The following is a 24159-nucleotide window of genomic DNA, read 5'->3' as shown; positions in this document are numbered from 1 at the left end:
CCCCCCTAGCTGTTAGTGACTTTACATTTGTACATTTCATTCGTGCAGTAGAATACTTAGATATTTTCACTCGTGCTAACGCACTCGTGAACATATTCGGCCACACTTGTGGAATATAAATTTATGGTATTCAATGGGAAACCATGACCATATTTTTCGCGTAATATTATCGGAAACCGAGATACTTAATTTAACGACTTTCGTGTTGAGCAACAGAAATGTTCCTATCACTTTTTTTCTTGATACACGAAATAAAAAAAAATTGTATGAAGTAAAAGGGAAAGTGAGAATTTTTTTATCTAGTTCAAAATATGAAAATATTGTTAACAACATGGTTCCATTAATCACGATTTTTTTTTTTAATTGGGAATGTTAGGTCATATTATTGGGCCGGGCAATCGGCTCCTTTTAGCAGGGAAAAGACAGACCCCTTATTTATTTGTAAGAATATACCTGCAGTATAAAGATAGTAATATTTATTCCTATTAATTGTGTTTTTCTTTGGCTATATGCAATAAGAGGAATGCACTGTAGTCGGTGTTTTGTAAATTGTCACTGCATGAAATAATATGTACATGTAAGTTACGGTGGTGTAATATGAACGACAAGTTTAAATAAAACATATTTGTTAAAACAAAGTTAAGTTTTATAAGTTTTATTATTATTAACCTTTTATTAGTTTCACTCCCCAGGTGGTCTGTTTTATCGTGTTCCCCTCATGTTTACTATTTTCGAGTGCTGCCAATGAGTCTTCGGTAACCGTGGCGAACCTGGGTCCGGAGCTAACGGTGGTGGTGGCGCTGGTCTCTGGGGCGTGTGTCCGAGTCACATTACCTGTCGCGCACATAGCAGTAACTGGGGGGCTTACAGGGCTAACATGTTCGAATTCACTGATGGAGGCAATGGCTGCGTCATCCTCCTGACTATCCCAGGGACGTATGTTGTCCTCTGGTATATCGTCCAAAAGTTGGTGAAGAAAAGCCCGCCTGGTTTCGCCACTGTATATAGACCTCACCACAAATTGTTTGGCAAATTGAGGATTTGGTTGGTGAAAGTCCACAACCCGAAACAGCTCCCCACAATAAACAACCTTTGGTGAAGTTGGTGAAGAAAAACCCGCCTGGTTTCGCCACTGTATATAGACCTCACCACAAATTGTTTGGCAAATTGAGGATTTGGTTGGTGAAAGTCCACAACCCGACACAGCTCCCCACAATAAAACAACCTGTCTCCGATGTTCGGTCGTAATACCAAGGAACTTGAACTTGAAGCAATGTTGATTTTTTGAAAGCAGACGACGTTTTGCAGACCTGAAACAACTGAACACGTGTGAAGTCAGATACGATGTTTATTTCAATCAATCAAACATTGGCACGCTATCGACATCGTTCGTCAAAACATGAAATCAACGCTTGACAGTACATACACACACTGCACACATCGTGAAATGTACGGCACTACCAAGTGAAGTAAAAACAGAAGTAATTAATAATTTACCATTTTGTCTTCAGACCTGTACATTTAAATGTCGATAATTAATAAACCATTTTCACTGCACGGACCCACATACTTTAGGTCTATAGATCCGTGTTATCTTTTGAATGGCAAGCCTGTCAAATATTTTGATCCCGCCTGACAGTTATGCTATTTTTGTTAATTCATGATAAATTACGGGGAGGTTGTTGGAACAGCATGCGTGCGTACTATTTCACGTGCATTGGTTATTGGCACGCGCATGGTTTATCGCTCAATAATGCACTCTTTTTAACCAATGAAAACCGTCGTTACATCACAGACGTGGTAGAATTATAATTATACCATGACCGGTGAATCAGAAGAGCAATATTGTTAACTTGTCCTTTTTGTAGTAGCAAAAACGATTTGTTTTGGTTTAACAGGGTGTGAGAATACACCATTTCTACTCGGCAGAAAGCAATATTGTAAATTAGCCTTTTTGGATGATGTGTACAGCATTCATAGCGTTCCTCGCCAAGCCTGGGCAAATCAAATCCAAACAACAGACTTTCTTCTTCCGCGGAAGATCTTTAAATGCTGTGTTGATTATTTCATGGTATGGTTAATGCTATAAAATGATGAAATACATATGAAAACGATCAATAAATCAAAGAAAAAATGTTAAAATTTTACGAAAAGGCGATTTTTTTCAGTGAGCATCATGAACTATATCAATCTCAGATTACTACGCTTTTTGGACCGCATAATTTCGTCACAAAAAAATCAAACAACACTTTACCTCCTTCCGCGAAAGATCTTTAGATAATGTGTTCATTATGTCTTGATATGATCAATGCTATAATATGGTAAAATATATCTGTATAAGACACAAAAAATCAAAGAAAATATGTAAAGATCTTTAACAGTGGCGGTTTTAATCAGTGAAAGTTCCGAACTATATTTGGTTCAAAATAATTCGCCTCCTATTCCAATACTCTAAAGAAGTGTGTGTGTAAGAGTTTTCTCCCCTTGTCCATCATTGCGTAGTTTCATGCTCGCGACTTGTTGAACGACTGTTTGATAACTGTCCTTGATAAAGTAGGCTTCGTGTTTTCTTTGTCTCAATGGAAAGTCTCCAAGTGAAAGAGAATGTTGACTTATACTAAAGTAGCCCTCAGCGAGTTTATAGATAGCTTCCCAATGCGTCAGCAGCTGCGCCTAAGTAACGAGTTTGTAGATAGCTTCCCAATACAGTCTCTAGATAATGGCCCGATTAGTATAATACAAGTGCTTCGTGAATATAGCATATTGGACATCAAAAATTAAAACCGTATATACATATTATACACATTAACCAGAAATTGAATAATTATATAGGTCTTTAACCTTCGTTACAATATCGAGAGAACGAGAGATACACAATAAGGGACTTGTATAAGTCCGTGATTACACGCACTGGAAATAATACAATCTCGTTTTAATTTTTTGTATAATTAATCACGATAACAACAAATTGTAATAATGATATCATTATTATTTATTAATATTATCTATATAACTTTTTTTTTTCATTTAATCAAAAACTTTCCCAAAATCTTACGGGACAATTTTAGTTTGCAGGGTTGTCTGGTCAAGGTCACTGTTACTATTTTTAAAAAAATCATTGTCTGCGCTGTAGCAGCTTCATTCCTTGAAGGATTTCCATCGAATTGAAACACTACTTAAGGACCATAATATCAGGCAGGTTTCAATTGTTTTAGCAATACTCTGCTTGTTATATATTTTTATTGAAAATTATGATTAAGGGATGGGCTATTATGACCCTTACTCAACAAGATGTACTTATTTACTGCCATTCTGTACTGATATACCACCTCCTTTATTCCATTATTTGAATCCTTCATACACAGCATCCCCGAGTGCCCTCGGCACTTTGATTTGAAGTAGCAAAAGCTATTTATTTTTGTTAAACAGGATGTCAGAATCACCAATTTTAACTCATTCACCTCTGAAGACACATTTGAACTCTTCCAATTCACAGGTTGGAATAGTTCATTATGAAATTTCAGGGGTGAATGAGTTAAAGAAAACTGAATTAAAGTGGTCGTTAAATGAAATGTATTACAATTGTATCTGGAATATAACAGGATGTCAGAATGCGCAGGGGACGCGTCATACCGGTTTTACTATGAAAGAAAAATATTGTATTATTGTTTATTAATTTATATTAAATATCGATCGGGATGACTTACTATTATTTTACCAGGTAGGAAGGTTTGTATCTTAATAAGTAAACAGTATTTGTTATATTTCAAAGTTAGTAACAGGATATGTAAATGTTTAGTAGCTTACCACAATAACACAGATATACAGATTAACATCATATGCACTCTTGGCGTGGCTTTGTATCTTAATGAGCGTACAGTATTTGTAATATCTCATACTTATTTTTTACTGTTACATTTACTCAACACCATAGCGCTGTTATGATCACAATCATAATTTATTATGCAACCTTGACGGCTATATATTCATTAAATTTATGACTATGCCATCACGGATATTCAACAAAAGAAAACGATTCTATGAATTATTGCATGATTCTAATGATAGTGGTTTCTTAATTTCATCATAGAATCATAGATCAATAAATAGTACAATTGTATCCTAAGCTTAGGAGTTAGGTATTTGTCATATTTTAAGGGTGACGCGAGATGGCCCACACAAGAAGGACACGTTGACACGTTTGGCGACTACACCGTTATGTATGACGAAACTCAGCCCCAAACATTGAAGTCAGATGTTGTGATCAAACGGAAGCTTTCAATTCAGAACAAGGTAATACTACATGACTGGAAATATCGTTCCAGTGATGTTAACTTGACAGTAACAATTATTATTTTACCACAATATCATACAAAAAAAATCGATATCATGTGTAAACAAATGTTAATTCCATTGATTTGAACATAAAAATACAAACTATTAATTCTTGTTTCAATAATTTTGGTAGTATTAACTATATGGTTTGTAGATATCAAAATGTTACTGTGAAAATAACTTAATTAAATTTGTGTGTACCGTATGTGTACTTGTACGAGGGTCATATATAGATATAAGCGTTGATGCCTAAATATGTCAGTGTATATCACCATAACCCTGATGAATTTCTTATGTGACAAAATTCTCACCGAACCCATATCTACATATTTCAAGACTGATTACTGGGTCAGGTGCATGAAGAAGTCGAAAGTAAAAGGTTACATGTATATATTGTGCTAATTGTGTTTGAGGTCTAACTACATTTAATGTTATATTGTAAACACCATTTTTATAGAAAGCAACGACTAGAACTGTTGTAACCATTCTTGGAACGAGTCACTTCCCTCGACAAAATCGATGTTGGAATTGATTCAACAAGTGTTAACCTCAAAAGGCAGTGTAACATCACCAGTCGTCATAACCTGCTCGTAAGTACAAAAACATATCATAAGTGCTGGTGTAAACAATAACATCACCAGTCGTTATAACCTGCTGGTAAGTACAAAACATATCATAAGTGCTAGTGTAAATAATAACATCAGCAAAAATGACCATAAATCTGGTGTGTAGGGGAAAATGATATGGAATAAATGGAATGTATGCATGTTTTTAGGATAAGCAAATTATTATACCAGCAACGAAGTATACTGGAATCACCCTGTTTGGATGTCTGGATGTCTGGATTTCCGTCGTCCGCAGTAACTTGTCTGCTCGTGCTGCCAATTTACATGTATATTATACATGTATTGATGTTTTATATGCCTCGTGCTTCAACATGTATTTATGTTATATATGGTTTGGGCTGCAACATTTAATTATATTCATATTGCTTGTACTACAACATGCATTTATGTTATGTATGGCTCGTGACACAACATGCGTTTATGTTTTATATGGCTTGTGCTACCACATGCGTTTATGTTTTACATTGCTCGTGACACAACATGCATTTATGTGTTATACGGCTCGTGCTGTTACATGTATTTATGTTTTATTCGGTACAAATATTCCTATTCCGCAAAATTAGTCATGCAATGTCAATAAACGTATTTTTATATTGCTCCCATTTGTTTTTTTTTATGTAAACATGGAGATATAATTATGGAATAAAAAATCAATAAATCTATGTATCAATGTTAATTCCTAATAATGATGTTAGTCTGCTCTATTTAAAGATTATTTCTCTATATACAGACACCTTTGTATCATGTCCGTACAACAATAATATAAAGAATATTCGGATTAGATTAGAGTAATTTCCCTTTTCTCGATCCTGTTACTGAAGGTGATGTAAAACGCGTGCACGTCTTTTGTGAAAGCACTAAATGACTTTTTGTTTGTTTGTTGAATCAAACTTTTGTCGATTTTTTATTTTTCAGTAATGGGTCATCTGAGAGCGGACTTTTGTGTGTCTTATGTAACGTGATGGAACGCCTGGAGGTTGATGGTGAAGTAGACATCATGGCGGCAGCAAGACAGCTTCAAATCCGAAGACCGCAGTGTCTGCAAAATATGGTGATTGTGTTTATATATACTGAGAGAATATAGATACGCAGGATAAACATTTGAGGATTATTTGAATGTTATATACAATATATTTATATAAGTTTATCACGTGGTTTGACACGATGTGTAAACGAACTTGTCATCGTTATTCAGGACGTGAGTTTTTGTCTTTTAACACTTTCACAAGTGGCACGGTACATTACACAGCTGAGTAACTTTACACACCGGTTTGAATACACAAAGATCAAGATACTCGTCTGACAGGTATTTCATAATTTTAGGTTAAGCAGTTAAATAATTGTTGCATATTTTGTTACCCTGTGTTTCTTTATCCTTTCAGTATGATATACAGTGTACATTACCGAGATTTGTAATCACCTTTTAACCTGATAAATAACAATGAAATATATTTTTGATATAAATCATGTTCCATCTTTTAGTCGTCATACTGTATTGTCAGTTATTTTACTTCACTCATGTTATTGACAGAGAGGAAAAAGAACAAAACATGTGACGGTGTTTTATAATACAAACTAAATAACACTGTCACCCTGGTAAAATGAGAGCCGCTTCCTACCGACTCGGCTATGGAGAATTTCCCTAAAGCTCATTTGATAGAGCGTAAGACTAGTAAACCAGAGGTCTCGGATTCAACTCCTGTCGGAGGTATTGAAAAAATAGTGGTCTCTGTTACATTGGCGCCCACGTAGGGACCCGGTAGATAAGACAAAAATAACCGGCGATACTTGCAAAGGTATCGGTATGACCCATGGAAAACTATTGACATGTTCTTTCCTGGAGGCGGGAGTATGCATGTCACCCTGGACAAATATTAGCCGCTTCCTACCGACTCGGTTAGGGAAAATTTCTCGTTAGCTCATTCGGTAGAGTGTAAGACTAGTAAGTTAGAGGTCCTGGGTTGGATTCTTACCGGAGGCATTTAAATAATAATGACCTCTGTTACATCAATTTTTAAACTCGCTATATTTGAAAATATCATAACTTTACGATATAATAAAAATTGCATACAAAATGATTTCCTATTCTGTCAAATCCATTAGCAAAATTAAACATTTGAACACATTTTATGTTTTAGGCGCAGTATGAGTTCTGCTACAAGGTGATGAAAGACCATTTGGATAACGGAAGTGTGTATGCCAACATTTGACGTTTGAGAAATATGTTTGGTGAAAAACATTGACAACTAGAAGTCAGCCTCAGAATGGAGAGTATTTTCGTGATGTAAAATTATGATCCTTTCAAGACTAGAAGTAGATTTATATACATTGTAGCTGTAAATAATTATGTGCGATTCATACTACTGTACATAGGTATAGTTGAAATTGATGCCGACGTCGAAAACAAGTGATTAATACATGTCGTAAAGTTACTGTTAGTAATCATTTTGTAATACAGTTAAACCTCGATATAATGCCCTTCGTTTCATTTACTTCATCGTTTACCGCCAACATATTTCAATGTTCAATTGTTTTCTTCAGAATTTCAATTTAATACTAAACCCCCTTATAACGCCAAAATTTCTCTGGACAATTGGTGGCATTATAACGAGGTTTTACTGTAAATGATTCATATAAAAAAGTAAAAATAAATATGTATTTGCACTTTTTTTATACATTATCACAATATGATTTAATAATATTTGTATAACTGTCAAAGTCCATTTGTAGTATAAAGTTTATTTCTGTGCATTTGAAAATAACATCTGCTTACCACAGAATATGTCATGATTATTAAAATTACAAGAGTACAGCTTAGTTTGAATAATCCATAAATAAAACTTAAAGTATATAAAAACATGGAAAAAATACTAAAACAATACATGGACACCCTTATTAATTAAAGATTTCTTTTATGCATTATGCGGAGAAATATGCATAACAAACCTCAACATAGAAATTGTCGTATTTTTCCCCCATAGATTCATCAAATTGATGTGTAAAATTTATAAAATGATCATGACGCTGTGTTTAGGAACTGAGTACTTCTTGATATAGTGTACTTATAAAATTTATAAAATGATCATGACGCTGTGTTTAGGAACTGAGTACTTCTTGATATAGTGTACTTTCAAGCGGAAAATGTGTTTAATGCGTTCCCATTTGATTTTAAATTTCTCCTATCTCTACCTTAGTAAGATACACGTGTACCCCTTTGATATTATGACGTCACAATCAGGTAACGGCATTTCTTTATGTCGTCACAATTGGAAGTACGTGTAAACGTCGTTTGACTGACTGGCGATTTTGACCTCGACAGATGACTTAAGCTCATGAACATACATGTAATGATTATTGCACAAGCTTGCCATGAAAGATGTTATCTTTTACCTTACTTATCCGCTCATTCCAAATATGGTATAGATTAACATATATATAGTGACTCATTTGCATTGTCGATGTCATGTTTTTTTCCCCAAACTTTCTGGTGAGAGCTTGGGGTAGAAGAATACAACATCATTTGGGATCATTTGGTGTAAAAGATCCTTATCCTTCAAACCTACATGTGATGAATTCTGTTCTCAACTTATTGAATTCATTGCTCATCTTTAGTGAGACATTTAGCAACATTAATAATTTTCTCATGGCAGTTCAATTAAAAATATATATATATATATATATTTTGTCATATATTTGATACTCTCTCACAAACACTAAACTCGAAATACAAGAAAAAAGAACAAAAACCCCATTAGCTGTTATTTACCATGACAAGACAGTATTTAGTTGTATCCATTTTGCCGGCCATGACACGAAATCTATTTGTGTCGTAGAATTTATACATGTAAAATATCTAAATATTGTCAACAATTTGTAGATAAACTAGTTTTATGCGATTGTGTCGATTTGTATGCAAACATAATATAATCTGAATAGGTCAATTTAATTTTAATACTGTGCATGACGTCGCATTTAGTTAACACATCCACCACTAAAAGTAAGGATTTTCTATAATTCAGAAATAGTTTTAGTTAAACAGAATGCTGGGACCAAATGCGACAGGATGGTAATATCAAATAAACGGATTATGACTGGATTGAATATTCACTGAACTTATACATTCATTATTAAACTTTCCAGAAGTTGTGCATCCAGTTTTATTTATTTTTTATTTTGACCCTTTTTTACGAAGTTAAGGTCCTTTGTTGAAAAAATCCTGAAACTTTTTGTCCGGACTACTTCTTCTGAAGTTATGGATCGATTTCAAAAAAACTTTGCAGATATGATAACTACTGTACCACCTGAATTGTGCATCCAGGTATTATTTTTTCGTTCTGACCCTTTTTTTAACGAAGTTATGGCCTTTTGTTAAAAAATCCTGATTTTGTTTTGTCCGGACAACTCCTTCTAAAGTTGTTGATAGATTCCAACGAAACTTTGCAGATATGATAACTACCACATGAAGTTGTACATCCAGGTATTATTTTTCATTCTGACCCTTTTTTGCGATGTTATGGCCCTTGGTTGAAAAATCAATGTCCGGACAAACCCTCCAAAACTATGGGGCCAATTTCAACAAAAGTGTTCAGATATGATAACTATCACCTTAAACTGTGCATCCAGGTATTATTCTTTTCGTTCTGACCCTTTTTTTACGGAGTTATTGCCTATTTTGGAAAAACGCTTGTCGTACCGACAAGCCAACTTGTACCAACTTCCCTTAAATTGCTGGACTAATTTCAATGAAAGTTTTCAGATATGATACATTTGTAACTACCACCTAATGTTGTGCATCCAGGTATTTTTTTTTTCAATCTGACCCTTTTTACGGAGTAATGGCCCTTTGTTGAATAAACCTTTTTCCTGACAACTTCTCCTTATCAACCTGGCCATTTTCAAAGAAAGTTTACAGATATGGCAACTGCCGTTTGACGTTGTGTATCCAAGTAGTACTTTTTCATTCTGACTCTTTTAACCTCAGTTATGACCCTTTTTAAAAAAATCTTTGTTTGCCTCCTAAACTATTGGGCCAATTTCAATGATAGTTAATAGATATGGTAATTACCCCCTGATGTCGTGCCTCGGGGTAGTATTTCTTCATTTCGACCATTTTTAAGAAGTTATGGTCTTTTATTAAAAGTCTTTCTCCTGACATCTCTTCCTTAACTACTAGGACGATTTCAGCAAAACTCGTTTATCTGGCCATGGGCTAACAAGATTTGCTTTGTAAGTATGCTTTGGCATTGAGAGGGAATACAGGAAGTATGAGAGTGACCTGTATACTTAAATGAGTGTATAGTTCAGCCAAAAATGAATTCATTACTGGTGGAAGACTATATTGCTTTGCAATGCTTTGCATTAATAAGCCTTTACCTTACAGTTCTGGTTTATATAGGAGCGGGGTTATTAGTTAGCCTTTGGCTTACAGTTCTGGTTTATATAGGAGCGGGGGTATTAGTTAGCCTTTACCTTACAGTTCTAGTTTATATAGGCGCGGGGGTATTAGTTAGCCTTTACCTTACAGTTCTGGTTTATATAGGAGCGGGGGTATTAGTTAGCCTTTGGCTTACAGTTCTAGTTTATATAGGAGCGGGGGTATTAGTTAGCCTTTACCTTACAGTTCTAGTTTATATAGGAGCGGGGGTATTAGTTAGCCTTTGGTTTACAGTTCTAGTTTATATAGGAGCGGGGGTATTAGTTAGCCTTTGGTTTACAGTTCTAGTTTATATAGGAGCGGGGGTATTAGTTAGCCTTTGGTTTACAGTTCTAGTTTATATAGGAGCGGGGGTATTAGTTAGCCTTTGGTTTACAGTTCTAGTTTATATAGGAGCGGGGGTATTAGTTAGCCTTTGGTTTACAGTTCTAGTTTATATAGGAGCGGGGGTATTAGTTAGCCTTTGGTTTACAGTTCTAGTTTATATAGGAGCGGGGGTATTAGTTAGCCTTTGGTTTACAGTTCTAGTTTATATAGGAGCGGGGGTATTAGTTAGCCTTTGGTTTACAGTTCTAGTTTATATAGGAGCGGGGGTATTAGTTAGCCTTTGGCTTACAGTTCTAGTTTATATAGGAGCGGGGGTATTAGTTAGCCTTTGGCTTACAGTTCTGGTTTATATAGGAGCGGGGGTATTAGTTAGCCTTTACCTTACAGTTCTAGTTTATATAGGAGCGGGGGTATTAGTTAGCCTTTGGCTTACAGTTCTAGTTTAAAACGAATATAACTGTAATACCTGAAATATGTCCCATCCTTATACCTTCAAAACACTACACGTTTGTTTTTAAAATATGCATAATAATGGTACAAGTTATAAAGAAGAGAAGTCTAAGGCTTTCCCGATACTTTGCTTGAAAATTTATATATATAACACAAGTTCATTGAAATTTCGACGTTAAAAAAAAATGGCTATAAATTAAGGAGCGCCTGTCAGGGAGCCTAAAGTAAAAGAGAAAATGGGACTCTGACAAATCTAGGCGATAAGCAAGATGGAATTGAAATGATGTTTTACTGTAAAAGATGCTAAAGCACAAAAATTGATATTATATTTTTACAATATAGCACTTGAGATAACAGTTTGTCATGGTATGACACGAATGTCTACATGATAACATGTATACCTTTATAAATTTAGCTCATCCTTATTTAAAGAAATATCAAAACTTTATAACAAGTTTATATAAATACAAGGGAATTTGTTTCAAAATTGCAATAAAATATAGGTCGATGTGCACGTGTTTTGTTTTTATTTTGTGCTTATTTAGCTTTAATGCCATTCATGACAATTTGAGCAAAACGTATTTAGGCTATTTCTATATTTCTGTTATATTTTTTACTCATTAAAAGTTATGAAATAAAAAGCATTTGCTTTTAGGGAAGAGCTTATCAGTGGATCACTCGAAATATCCTTACAATCATCAAAAAAATACTAAAAATTTAAAAGTACAATACAACAATTATCATCATTATCATCATCATCATCATCATCATCATCATCATCAGCATCAGCATCATCATCATCATAATTATCATCATATATTATTCTTACAATATAATAATCATGGTCTTTCAATGAACATCCGTTTCGCTGAATGTTCGAAACTGTGAAATGGTGCAATAAAGGTTAACTTTTTTGTTTTTCTGTATCGTCTTAATATATGCTATTTTACTTCAAAAGACAGTTTGCTGTCCTGAGGGACTATCAGTTCTGAGGTTGCCCCAAACCTTGTACCTGAAATATATTCTGGTATGGTTTGCATACAAGACATGTTTACTTTCAGTTCTGGGGTTGCCCCAAACCTTGTACCTGAAATATATTCTGGTATGGTTTGCATAAAAGACATGTTTACTATCAGTTCTGAGGTTGCCCCATACCTTGTACCTGAAATGTATTCTGGTATGGTTAGCATAAAAGACATGTTTACTATGAATGAGGATAGATTAAGTACCTGTTCCTCCTTAGTCATTCTGCTCCGATACAATTTTGTCTGGGCCGTATTTTTCAAATAATAAATATGCCTTAGTGGAGCTTGAAGTATACCAGGATCATCGACTGAAGGTGTGAGGTTCATTGTAATAATTAGGTCACTGTGATCTTGGCCTCCGGCGCAATGCCGAACGGGTGTAAAATTCCAAGCGATAATAATCCAGGAAATACATTTCCAATTGTTAAGAGAAGATACTGAGGTAAAAAGTGAACTATACCAACATCACCTTATGAAGATGTGCGGTGATTATGTTTATGTCATCGTGACTTTTTGTTCTAGGTCGAACGTCAAACAAATGGAAAATTACTAGTAAAGTTTTGTCCGGGTCATTACTTTTTAACCATTGCAGAGATTTTGATGAAATCTGATCTATACCTGTATCATGCATTTAAGGTGTTCAATGCACGGTATAAAAGGTCATGGTGACTAAAGGTCAACTGTCAATTATGGTAAACACAACTTGTTGGCACATATCATCACCGATGAATCCTAGAAGGACGGGACAGCTATGTGATGCAGTTTATGTAATTTTTGGCAAACTATGTTTATTACCAGTGTTCAAGATGCTATCACCTGTGTATGTATTGCTTTCATCTTTGTTTGGTATTAAAATGATGACATATATGCGCATCAGTTTCGAAATAGAATATTAATTAAAGAATCGGTTAAATGATGCAGAACTATTTTAAGATTATGTTGAAAAATACTTAAATATGGAGGCAGGACCATGAACGTTTTATTCATCCTAATATATCAAATACATGACCATAAACTGTTCTAAAATCAAAAGAATCAATTTTCAATGATACATGCTGTTTATATAGGATTTTGTTTTTACCGTGGCGAAAGTCACGCTTCGCATGGGTATTATAGTAATGTTAGGTAAATAAATAGGGTCTGTATATGTGTTCAATGAACTGGAAATATATCAGAACCAATACCATATCCCTATTTAAAATATTCTACTTTCATTAGATGAACAACATATACGAATACAACTTTTTACAACACATAATCACGAGACGTTCTATATTCGCAGCAATTCTTTGAAGATTTAATGACGTTTTTTGTCTAATTGTCTGTAACAACTAATTGTTTCTGGCGGTTTTGTTATACTGCAAAGGAACTTTAAGACCACGAAGAAAAACAGTAAATTTCGTTTATCTTGATAGTAACGCGATCTTTCAACAAACGTGCTCGAAATTTCGGAACGAAATCTCAAGATACATGAAGGTTTTAATGTCAAGGAATTTCCTCATATTCACTTAATTTGTCTTCATTTCAAACATAAATAGCATATGAAACAATACAGAAACAAATTCATTTAAGGATTGAATCTTGCTTTGGTCGATTGCATGGGTTAATGAATTGAGTTGGTCTTGAAACAAATATAGTGAACTGCGAAGCAGTTCATGTTGAATTTGTTTCAATTCCAACTCAATTCATCACCCCATGAAATCGACCAAAGCAGGATTCAATCCTTATATTTCAATCGTGGTTTTTTTCAATAATTGGAGCTTGTGCAAGTCTACGTATAGACGTAATGTAAAAAATACAGTCCGTCATTGAAGGACCATCATGCAACATGATGGTGTACGTTGATAATTCAATACAGCAAAATTATGTAGAAACAAAACACAATACCATATTTTAAATGTCATATTTAATTTTTATTGGTGAATTCATAAGATATCAAATTTCATGATGCGTCATTGCGAGAGATTATGTCTAGACGCAGTGCACAGGCTCAGCTGCGATCTACGGCAGCCATATTTTTATTAGCTCGAAGTGGAGAGCCGCTAAATTTCGAGATTCCACATCTTCTGGAATGTGAAGCTGCAGTATTGTCAAATTAGACAGGGAACCAGAAATGGCTTGAACGGACGAAACATTTTATATGGCATTTGGCTGTTCGACTGTATTTCATATAAGACGGGACCACATGGATCTACCACAGGGGTTCGTTACAAATGTCTGAAATGCACATGCTATACTGATACGGATCACAGCACACAGAAACATACATTTATACCCTTATGCTATACTGATATGGGTCACAGCACGCATAAACATATATCTATATATTTGTTTATGTGTGCTGCGACCCATATCAGTTATAACATTATACATATGTATGTGTTTTTCAGACATTTATATCGAATCTCTGTGGAGCTACTTACACAAGGCAGAATGGGTAGAAGTAGGATTTCTGGGGCAGTACATGACTCATCACTACCGCTAGCAACCGTAAGCTGATAATATTTTGCTGAATTATCGTTTTTGGTTGTTTGAACAATTTCTTGTGTTGCTTCAATTAAGGATTGAATCTTGCTTTATCGATTTTATGGCGTGATAAATTGAGTTGGTCTTGAAACAAATTTAATGAACTGTGAAGCAGTTCTTGTTGAATTTGTTTCAATACCAGTTCAATTCATCACCCCATGATATCAACCAAAGCAAGATTCAATCCTTATATTTCAATCGTGTTTTTTCCCCAAATAATTGGAACTTGTGAAGTCTATTCTGATCGTTTGTCCCGTATTCTGGAGCTTTTGCAAGTCTACGTTTAGACATAAATGGAACGAAACGGCGATATTTTGAATTAAAACATGTACAACAAGTTACGTCAGAATCGAGCTACAATTAACAGGTCTTCTATTTATAGTCATGTGGAGACAGAAGTTATCATTACTAGAAATACTGATATAAGAAGCACCTGTTTAAAAAGATGTTGGCTGTTGTTGCAGAAAGTCAAACAAAGGAAATTTTTACAACACCATAGGATCATTTTATGGACTTTGAGCTCGTCAGAGGTCCTTAGATCAAAAGAATAGAATCCATGGCAAAAATGTTCCGGAAATAATTGCACCCCCCTTTCTGTTTCAACAGTACTTTTGACCTATTTGGAATACCAACTTTTTGGCCCCTAGCTTCTCCGATGAGTCACAGTGGGACAAAACAGCTGTATAATGTTTAGGGCAAACTGTATTAATTACTGAATGCTAAGGTGCTATAACGTGTGTGTTTTATGTTTATCCTTCAAGACACGGGGCGGTATACTCTGCTGATGTTGTTTTAGGTCCCAGAGGTAATCTTTTGAGCAGAGGCAAGTTCATAATGTGAAAACTCTAGTAATAAATTTGAAATTGACGACTCATCTTCTAATGATTTGAAATTTATCAACTGAGGTTTTTTATGCACCTCTCCTCTTGTTTCAAAAGTCGTTTAGACCTATTTTGGATTTTCGTTTTCGCCCCTACATCACCGATGAGTCCTAAGAGGACGAACCAGCTATATGATGCAGGTTAATTCATTTTTGGCGTACCGTATTTATTACTGATTTAAGAGGTACAATCACAAGTGAGTGGTATACTCATCTTTAGATATAGATCTACATTTAAAGGAGAAGGGTATCTTTGAATCCCTTTTAAACACACAGTTTGTAAACCTGGCTAAAATAGATTCCATCTACAAGGTTATGGCTTAGCTCGGGGACTGATAGTCCACAAGCAGGGTCAACATTTGATCTTCCCATTGATATTACTCTTAATCCAGAATTGATTTTGAAGCGTGAAAAGGATCACAAGTCTTTTATCTCTAACCTATTAAAAATACCATTATGGTTGCTGGTCAACATAATTTGGGAATTCTTTTTTTTCTCAATAAAATTACAATGTTCCGTTTCAAGTAAATAAAAACATAAATTTACAATGGCTACAATTAAGAATTGATAACTTTACATTAACAAGTGATTAGTTTGCATATATGAAAGGACTTGCAATAGAGAAAGGGAGACAATTGTGCATAATTATGTTATTGGAATGCACTGAAGTCCAGAATTTTCTTGCAAATTTTAAAATGCTTCATAATACACTTACAGTACCCTTTTCAGTAAATGAAAAAAATGATCTTTAGTATCTTAAAAAACACAGATGTGTATAGACGAATCGTTAAGGACATACTCGTGTTGATTTAATTATACATCGACAGAACAATCTGTTTTCACAGTAAACTTTCTGTGACGGCTCTAGTCAATTCGATAAACCAAAACTATATTATTCAAAAGTATATCGGATATGGTAAAGGTGAATTCTGGTCACAATAAATGTGTAAATGAATGGAAAAAATGGATAAAAGTGGTCGAAATTGTCTGAAACCTGTCAACAGCTGATTTATCATACTATTAAGTTTACTTAATTTATGTGAAATAGTCTTCCACAATATACTGCTCTTCTTTTGTTTCATTACTTCTGCTGTCATCAGTTCTCCGTCTGTCTTTCTCTGTTATTTTTTTCTTTTTCATTCTGTTCTGATGCTTCCTTATTCTTTTGTCTTTTTGTTTTTTTTATTTTTCTATTCGTTTTTAGTTATTCCTCTTTTATAAACAGTGGAAATCTGTATACATATCATGTATATCAAATATCAAACAAGTTACAATATATCACGTATGATACATATCTAGCTTGAGTATTATTATGCATAGACGCTTTTTTGGTATGAAAGATGTTTAATTGAATCGCAGGAGTATGCATTTTTTTTAAATCGTAATTATATACTCAAAGACTATACTGCCTTTGAAAAAAAACTAAAAAAGTTTGCACAATGAAACTAAATCATATGCATTAGGAAGGACATTTTTTATTTGACGATTTTTCTGGAGTTATGGCGATTTTAAATATTAATCTCAAGAAACCTTGTAAGCACCTACACAGTTCGTTGGATTGTTTTGTTTTGTTAGCACAGTGGAACTACATCATACAAAATGTAGGCATGACAAACGGAATTTTGAATTAGACTACATTTTGACTTGAGTTATGGTACTTGAAGATTTAATTTTCACTCCAGAAACAAGTGTATTTAGAGATCGCTCACAGTTTCACTAGTTCATATTTGTTGTGATTCCAATGGAACTATTGGATCACATTTAGGGTATATGCATTCTTAATACCTTAAATTGGCGATGTTTCGAGAGTACGTTGTAAGTATCTTAAGCTTTTCTAGCTAGGAATTTTGCAAATAGAGTTGTAAAGAATAACGGAAAAAGCATTCAAGATACAAATCGACATTTGACACCACATCAGCATGATGATCGCTTTGGGCAGCTTTGAATTTTGAGAAACAAAAGTTTTACAAATGCAACACAATCCAGATCTGTTTTACTCATTTTACTCTTAAACGTTATAGCAATTTAGTTGTGAGGTAGTAGCTAGAATATATATCAACCATATATTTACCTATTAAAAATTATATAGTATTTCGATAGATTCTTCTCCTTATTCCAATTGATCATCACTGGACGAATCGTCGTGTAAGTTTTTTTCCAGCTTCAGCATCTTTCTTTAAGCTTCATTTTTTCCGGTATATTATGATCTCTTTGTATTTGTTCGCACTCACAAAATATAATTCGTCAGCGATGCAGTCGAATGTGAAATTTGCCTTCGGCTTATGCTCGCCGGTGTTTATTTTTTAACTCGTTTTATACTATTTTATTTCTCTTTTGTTTAGTTTTATGTAAAAATTTGACAACCTCATATTGTCCATGCTCTTGGAATAACGTATTTGCCCCACACATAAATTTTAAGTCATTCGCATCCGACAAGCATTCGTTTGTAAGAAGCTAGTGTTATATGGGATTTTATCTTTGCTATTTGTTCTTTGACCCATTGAATGTATTTGTGATGTTCAGAAATTAAAACAAGACTATTCAGTAAAAACTTATACTTGGATGATTCAGATAACATCGCGTTGAGGAAAGACGCAACTCAAAATAGTAGGGGAAATAGCAACCAGTGCTGTAGACGGGGACTCGAATCAAATTTTGTCAAGTGATACATGTAGCTCTTCAAATGCCTCAGCAGGAAATCCAAAAGCCTGGTGGAGTGTAGATCTAGGACAGCCAAGCACTATCCATAACATCACTATGTATTTCAGAGGTAGGTAAATGTTTTATTTACTCTAAATAGTTCAAACTAGCATGGAGTCAAAAGGCAAAGGAAATGCGCCCTTTCCATATTCTGTAACGTCTATAATTTTGCTTAGTATGCCCTTATTTCACGACCCTGCTTTCTTCCGTTAAAAAAACCACATACACCATTTGTTTAACTATGCTAAATCTCGCTGACAAATTCGTTTTCGTCAAAAAACTTTAGGGTGGGGAGTTATAATATCAAAATGGTACCCAGTCTGACCGCATTTTCATGGTTTCTGAGCTTGGACAGGTAGTTGAAATGAGAGAAAATAACTCTAAAGCCTTGGGTGTTACCAAATTGGAAAACCCTTTGGGTTGAATTTCCATATCCTACACTCATTGGCATGAAGAAACCTGTTTGGGATCAGTCCTCTTCCTTATATACATCAACGACTTCCCCGAATACATAGCACACAGTACACTAGCACTCTTTGCAGACGACAGCATGCTCTAAATGTTGATGGAATCCAATCGTGTTTCATCTATGACATTCCTGTGAGTAATAGCGACAAAAGACTTTGGTAAATTTGATTTCACATATAATTGATGTACTTGACCCCGTTCGTGTCACTTTTGGTAACATACATTCCCCTAAGAGTCGTTTATTTACTCCATCATTATTCCCATCAGTTTATCTTTAACAACATAATTGCAACGCAATGATTAAGTTTCTATTTTGCTGTTAATTGTTATGACAAGATTTATTTAGTAAATTGTGTTAGTGAATCCCGTTCTCTAGGATCAAATTGAGACGAACACAAATTATGTAAGATGTACAGAATTCGGATAAAAAAATGTGACTTATAGTTGTCCGGTAACGGAAATGGTTAAAGATTGATTCTGTGCCTTGTTCATGTTGATGAAAGATGAAAAATATTCTAACAAGTAATTAACGACATTCTTATCGATATTGATTGAAATATATTTCTTAATGCCGTCAGCTCTAGTGTATCTGTAACTTCGTCAAATCATGTAACTCAAATCTACTCCAAGTTTAGTGAGTATACAAGTTTTTCTCATGATGGCTAAATGCAATTTACGAAAAGTAGGTCGCTGTGATAGATGCTTTTACTCCTGAACGCAGTCATTGAACAAAGTTTGCCAAAACCTTATCTTCTAAACACTTTCTCATGGAGTAACCAAATTATGTACGTTTATCTTTAGATGAAAGAAATAAAATCTCTTAGTAACATTAAGTCTTTCTAAGTTTTAAACTCGTAGCTCCTTGGTCATCGGTTTACGCTTCACGTGAGGCCAAAATTTCACCTTTTTACACTAGATTGAATGCGTAAATCAACATCGTGTCAGCATTTTTAATTGTCGCGAGATCATTTTTGCTGTACAACTTTATAATGTTCAATATAATGAAAATCATATGCAACAATGTGGAAAGTTATACACTTTTTTTTATTATTTTTTTAAAGTTGTGTAATTAAAGCAACTTTGATTTTTGAACCAAAATGGTGATAAATAATTTAAATAATAATGGGACAAAAAAGAAGCACATGGACGTCCAATCTTTTCAAAACCCTAAGCGGCGCGAGCGCCGCTAGGTTTGATCTGTAAACACTTTGTCTACTTCTTGTGCTTACCAATACGAGAAAGCCTTCTGGATAAAATTATGTTAGTAAATCCCTGAGATATCTGCATTTATTACACTTCACCAGTGAAATATCATGAATTTTCCGTTCGAGAGAATATTTTATCTTCGTCAAGATATACGAAATAATATGTCTTCACAAGTAAAGATATCATTCTCATTATTGTCCAATCAGAACGGTAATTTCTCTTCGTTGCAAAGATTAGTTGCAAGTTCAGATGAAGCGACGGCATAATGAGTGGCTGTTTTGTTCTACTTTTGCACCATACATTATGGTATTTACATTACTACATCATTGGTATCATTTTTGTTTGAAAATCATACCACATAATAGCAGCAACGGCAAAAATAGCATTGAGAACCCGGTTCCAAATAGCGTTCTGCATTGTTGTCAAGTGTGACGTCATAAAAACCTGACGTCAAACATTACGCTTCAAATTCCTACACTTTCTGATGTAGCAATATTTAATTTTAAAATTGTATTAAAAAGAAAATATATAATTTTCCGGTTGAACATTAGATATGAATTTCACCCGTTTAACAAATATGTAATTTCTAGCGTTATGGCGGATTGTGTTTTCGTAGAGGACTAGAGAGGTAACAACACTTTGACAATTATCCTCCACCAGATATAAACATTTTACATAAAATTTAATTAAAAAGGAGCTGTCACTTAAACTTAAACCCGAGAGACAGTTAATAGTTTATTTAAAAGTGCATTATTAAATAATGTCTTTGTAATAAAGAACGGCAAGTACAAATCATATGCTTTGTCCATTATATCTGAAGTGTTTCGAAATATACATGTACTTTAAATAGGACGTAAAACACAAAACAAACCAAACCAAACCGATGAGTCTAAGAAATTTGTCATAGTTAATGAATACAAATCTTCTAACCCGTCATTTGGTCATTATGGCTATGAAAAAAAGGCTGATACATGTGTATGAACAGAAAGGTCAAATTAGCTAGTAGGAATAACAAACAAAAACAAGTATTTTCTGGAATATTTATCAAATTATACAAAAAAATATTTGATTATTAAAGACAATATTCTGATTAATATATATTACTGAAAAACATATTTTACCATAAAAATGCGTCCGCAATAACATACAATTAGCTCGAAAGCATGATTTAAACTCGCCGTTTAACAAACGTATGCCTGAAAAAAATAAAATCCAAATAGTGTATCATAAATTTACTTTATACACAAATATGTCTGTATAAAAGTGTCGTAACGTTTCAAGACCGACTCGTCCTTGTGTCAAGCAGTTACTAAGTTAGCGATTTGCATGATTTATCTGTACAAATATGGGACGAAATTGTAACTGGATTTTAATTGATAGTATTGAGTATATACAAGATACAACAAGCTAATTAACATTTTAAACCAAACGATATATTACAAAGGTATTGGATACAGTTTTAATAAAAGTGATAGCTTAGCTCTAAGGAGATAAAAACAATAAGTAAAACAGATTTATTTAAAAAAAAAATGAATATCTGAAATTTAATAAAAGATATCTCTTCTTCATATAATAAGGATTATATAAGATATATCCATTGTTAATATGATCTTTCCCAAATTGATAGAAAGCGTTTATTATATATCTCTAAATTGATAGAGATATCTAGAGATATCTCAGTGTGTTTATGATATACCTCTAAATTGATAAAAAAAAATAACACAGTGTTTATTATATATCACTTAATTGATAGAGATATATTGATTATTCATAAAATGTTAAGTTGACTTCACATAGTGTCAAATAGGTTGTTAGTTAGGTGTATGTCTTGAAACGTTGAGAGATCCTTATATATACATTGTCTGTGAAAATAATTTATTCATTGAATCATAATATTCCAAAAGTACCGTGGAATCTTCTTGAAGTTATAATGATAATATATATATCAATCTGAAATATATAAATATTCATTTAGAGCATATGAAAAGCTATAAACAATCAATGTACATGGCTTGAAATACACAAAAAACTAATAAATTCCCCGGAAAATTAGAAATTGAAGATATATGGAGAAGGAATCTGTGTAAAATAACTTTTCCAATAAGAAGATCAAACAAAAGATTTAAATGCAAGCGTTGTATCTTCTTCTATAGAGTTCTGTCTATTTGCTTAATCAGAAAATTATGGCATCCCCTGTTTGAATATCAAACTATCTAATAGCCAAACAGGACGAGTTCCTTTCGAAAATGAGCAAAATGAAAACAGGCAGCAATCAATTTGAAAACGTATACATATCTGGAATAATGGAAAACACATAAGCACAGGTATATATAAATCAAAGAATGGTGAGATAACGAAAAGTAAAGTTATTTGTATAACAACAAATATAGTATTAAATGTAAATGAAAAACAAATAAAGTGATTTAAAAGTCAGTTTCAAATACGGATGTTAAAGAAATATAGTAGAGTCAAAAGTATTGAACAATGGCTAGAAGATTAATATCAACAAAAGACAACAGCTGCTAGAATTAGACCAATAGCAGAATGGTGTGAAGAAGGGACAAAATCAACGGACTACTTTTTAGACTCGAAAAAAATAAAGGTTGAAGCCAAAATAAGCAAGTGTGCGGTAGATTCCCAGCTATTTTTGGGTACAGAAAACAGTCTTCCTTAATTGTTTAAAACTTTGAATAAATACAGAATTGTCTCTGGTGCAAACAATAACCATCAGAAAATAGGAGGCACGTACATAGTGACTTTGAAAAGTAGACCGCCAACATATGATAAGATTGAATGGTTACAAACATGTTAAGGTTTAAGAGTTATCACAGGTACAATACTGATGAAGTTTCACTACGAAAAACAAAAATAAAGCTTTAAATAGAAAGACATTGATTTGAGGATGGAAAAAACGAAAACTTACTTTGCAAAACAATACTCATAATGTAATCCCTGATACTGTCCTCAATGACATATGAGACAGCTCAAACAATGATACCAACTAAACATAAACCGATAAATAACCAATATCCCATGGAAAAGTCATCCAAAGAAACCTGCTTAATAGACAAATAAAAATGTGAACTTAAATGTACTGATATAGCTATATATATAGAGAAAAAAAATATGAAAAATATATATATACAAATTCGATCACACAGAGCAACAGGCTTGGAACGCATTGGGCAGGTATTGGTTTCTAAAACATGACGAAAAATTTGGTGTTCATCTTTTCATTTGCAAATGCAGCAACACAAAATCTTTTGAATTCTTTCAAATACATTTACATTATTGGCAATTTTTATCAACGTCGTTATCCAAGAAAACAAAAATCCGGAAAAGTCGATATTTAAGAACAAATGTTATTTAGTAATAACAAAACAGTTTCAAAACCGACTCTCTTTAGTGAAGCAGTTACTAAGTAAGCATTTTGCATGTTTTTATCTGTACAACTATGTGACGAAATTGTAAATGGATTATGATCCCTCTTCTACGGGACAGTATCAAGTAACCACAACAAACAATCAACATTTAATACTCAACAATAGATTGCAAAAGTATCGAATACATTTTTAAGTAAAATACAGACAGCCTAGCTTCAAACAAAAAACAAAAAATAACATATTTATTGAAAGAAAAGAAAAATAGAGAAAAAAAATCCCACATAATACGGATTATATAAGATATCTCCATTTTTAATAAGATCTTTCTTAAATTGATAGAAAGCGTTTATTATATATCTGTTAATTGATAAAGATATCTGGGAGTATTTATTATATATGTCTCAATTGATGAAGATATCTCAGAGCGTTTATTATATTTCTCTAAATTATATGATATCGGAGTTAAGACCTAAGATTCTGTAACATAATCATAAGTTGGACCGAGACTTGGACAACCAGATCTGGCTCAGTTATAGGTAATTGGTTTTTTGCTGGCTTCTTCTAGTTTGAAAAAATACTCGATTTCGCTCAAGTCTACAAAGTATCCCGTCTTGTGCCTCAAATAAATATAGCCTCTTCACTTCAAGCTATGTTATATTTCAGTGTAGATAATATTTTATTTATATCATTAGGTATCAAAAACAATACATTTGGCAACTAAACAGAACTTAGATACGAGACATATTTAGGTAATACTGAATTGCCGTATACATTTGGTGTGCCTTTAAGTATGCATCCG

General features: G+C 33.6%; 1 protein-coding gene across 1 annotated transcript in view; it reads left to right on the top strand.

Moving 5' to 3' along the window:
- Positions 1-7568, top strand: part of LOC110459633 (receptor-type tyrosine-protein phosphatase gamma-like) — a 16296-nt gene extending 8728 nt beyond the window's left edge. The window contains exons 13-16 of the mRNA XM_021511979.1: positions 4159-4293; positions 4807-4925; positions 5877-6012; positions 7100-7568. Coding sequence (XP_021367654.1) covers positions 4159-4293; positions 4807-4925; positions 5877-6012; positions 7100-7171 — 462 coding nt within the window. The 3' untranslated portion in view covers positions 7172-7568. The remainder of the gene's footprint in view (positions 1-4158; positions 4294-4806; positions 4926-5876; positions 6013-7099) is intronic.
- Positions 7569-24159: the final 16591 nt, after the last annotated feature.

Source organism: Mizuhopecten yessoensis, unplaced genomic scaffold (assembly GCF_002113885.1).
Source record: "Mizuhopecten yessoensis strain PY_sf001 unplaced genomic scaffold, ASM211388v2 scaffold10161, whole genome shotgun sequence".
NCBI classification, from domain to species: Eukaryota; Metazoa; Mollusca; class Bivalvia; order Pectinida; family Pectinidae; genus Mizuhopecten; species Mizuhopecten yessoensis.
This window is presented reverse-complemented; position numbering and strand designations above follow the sequence as displayed.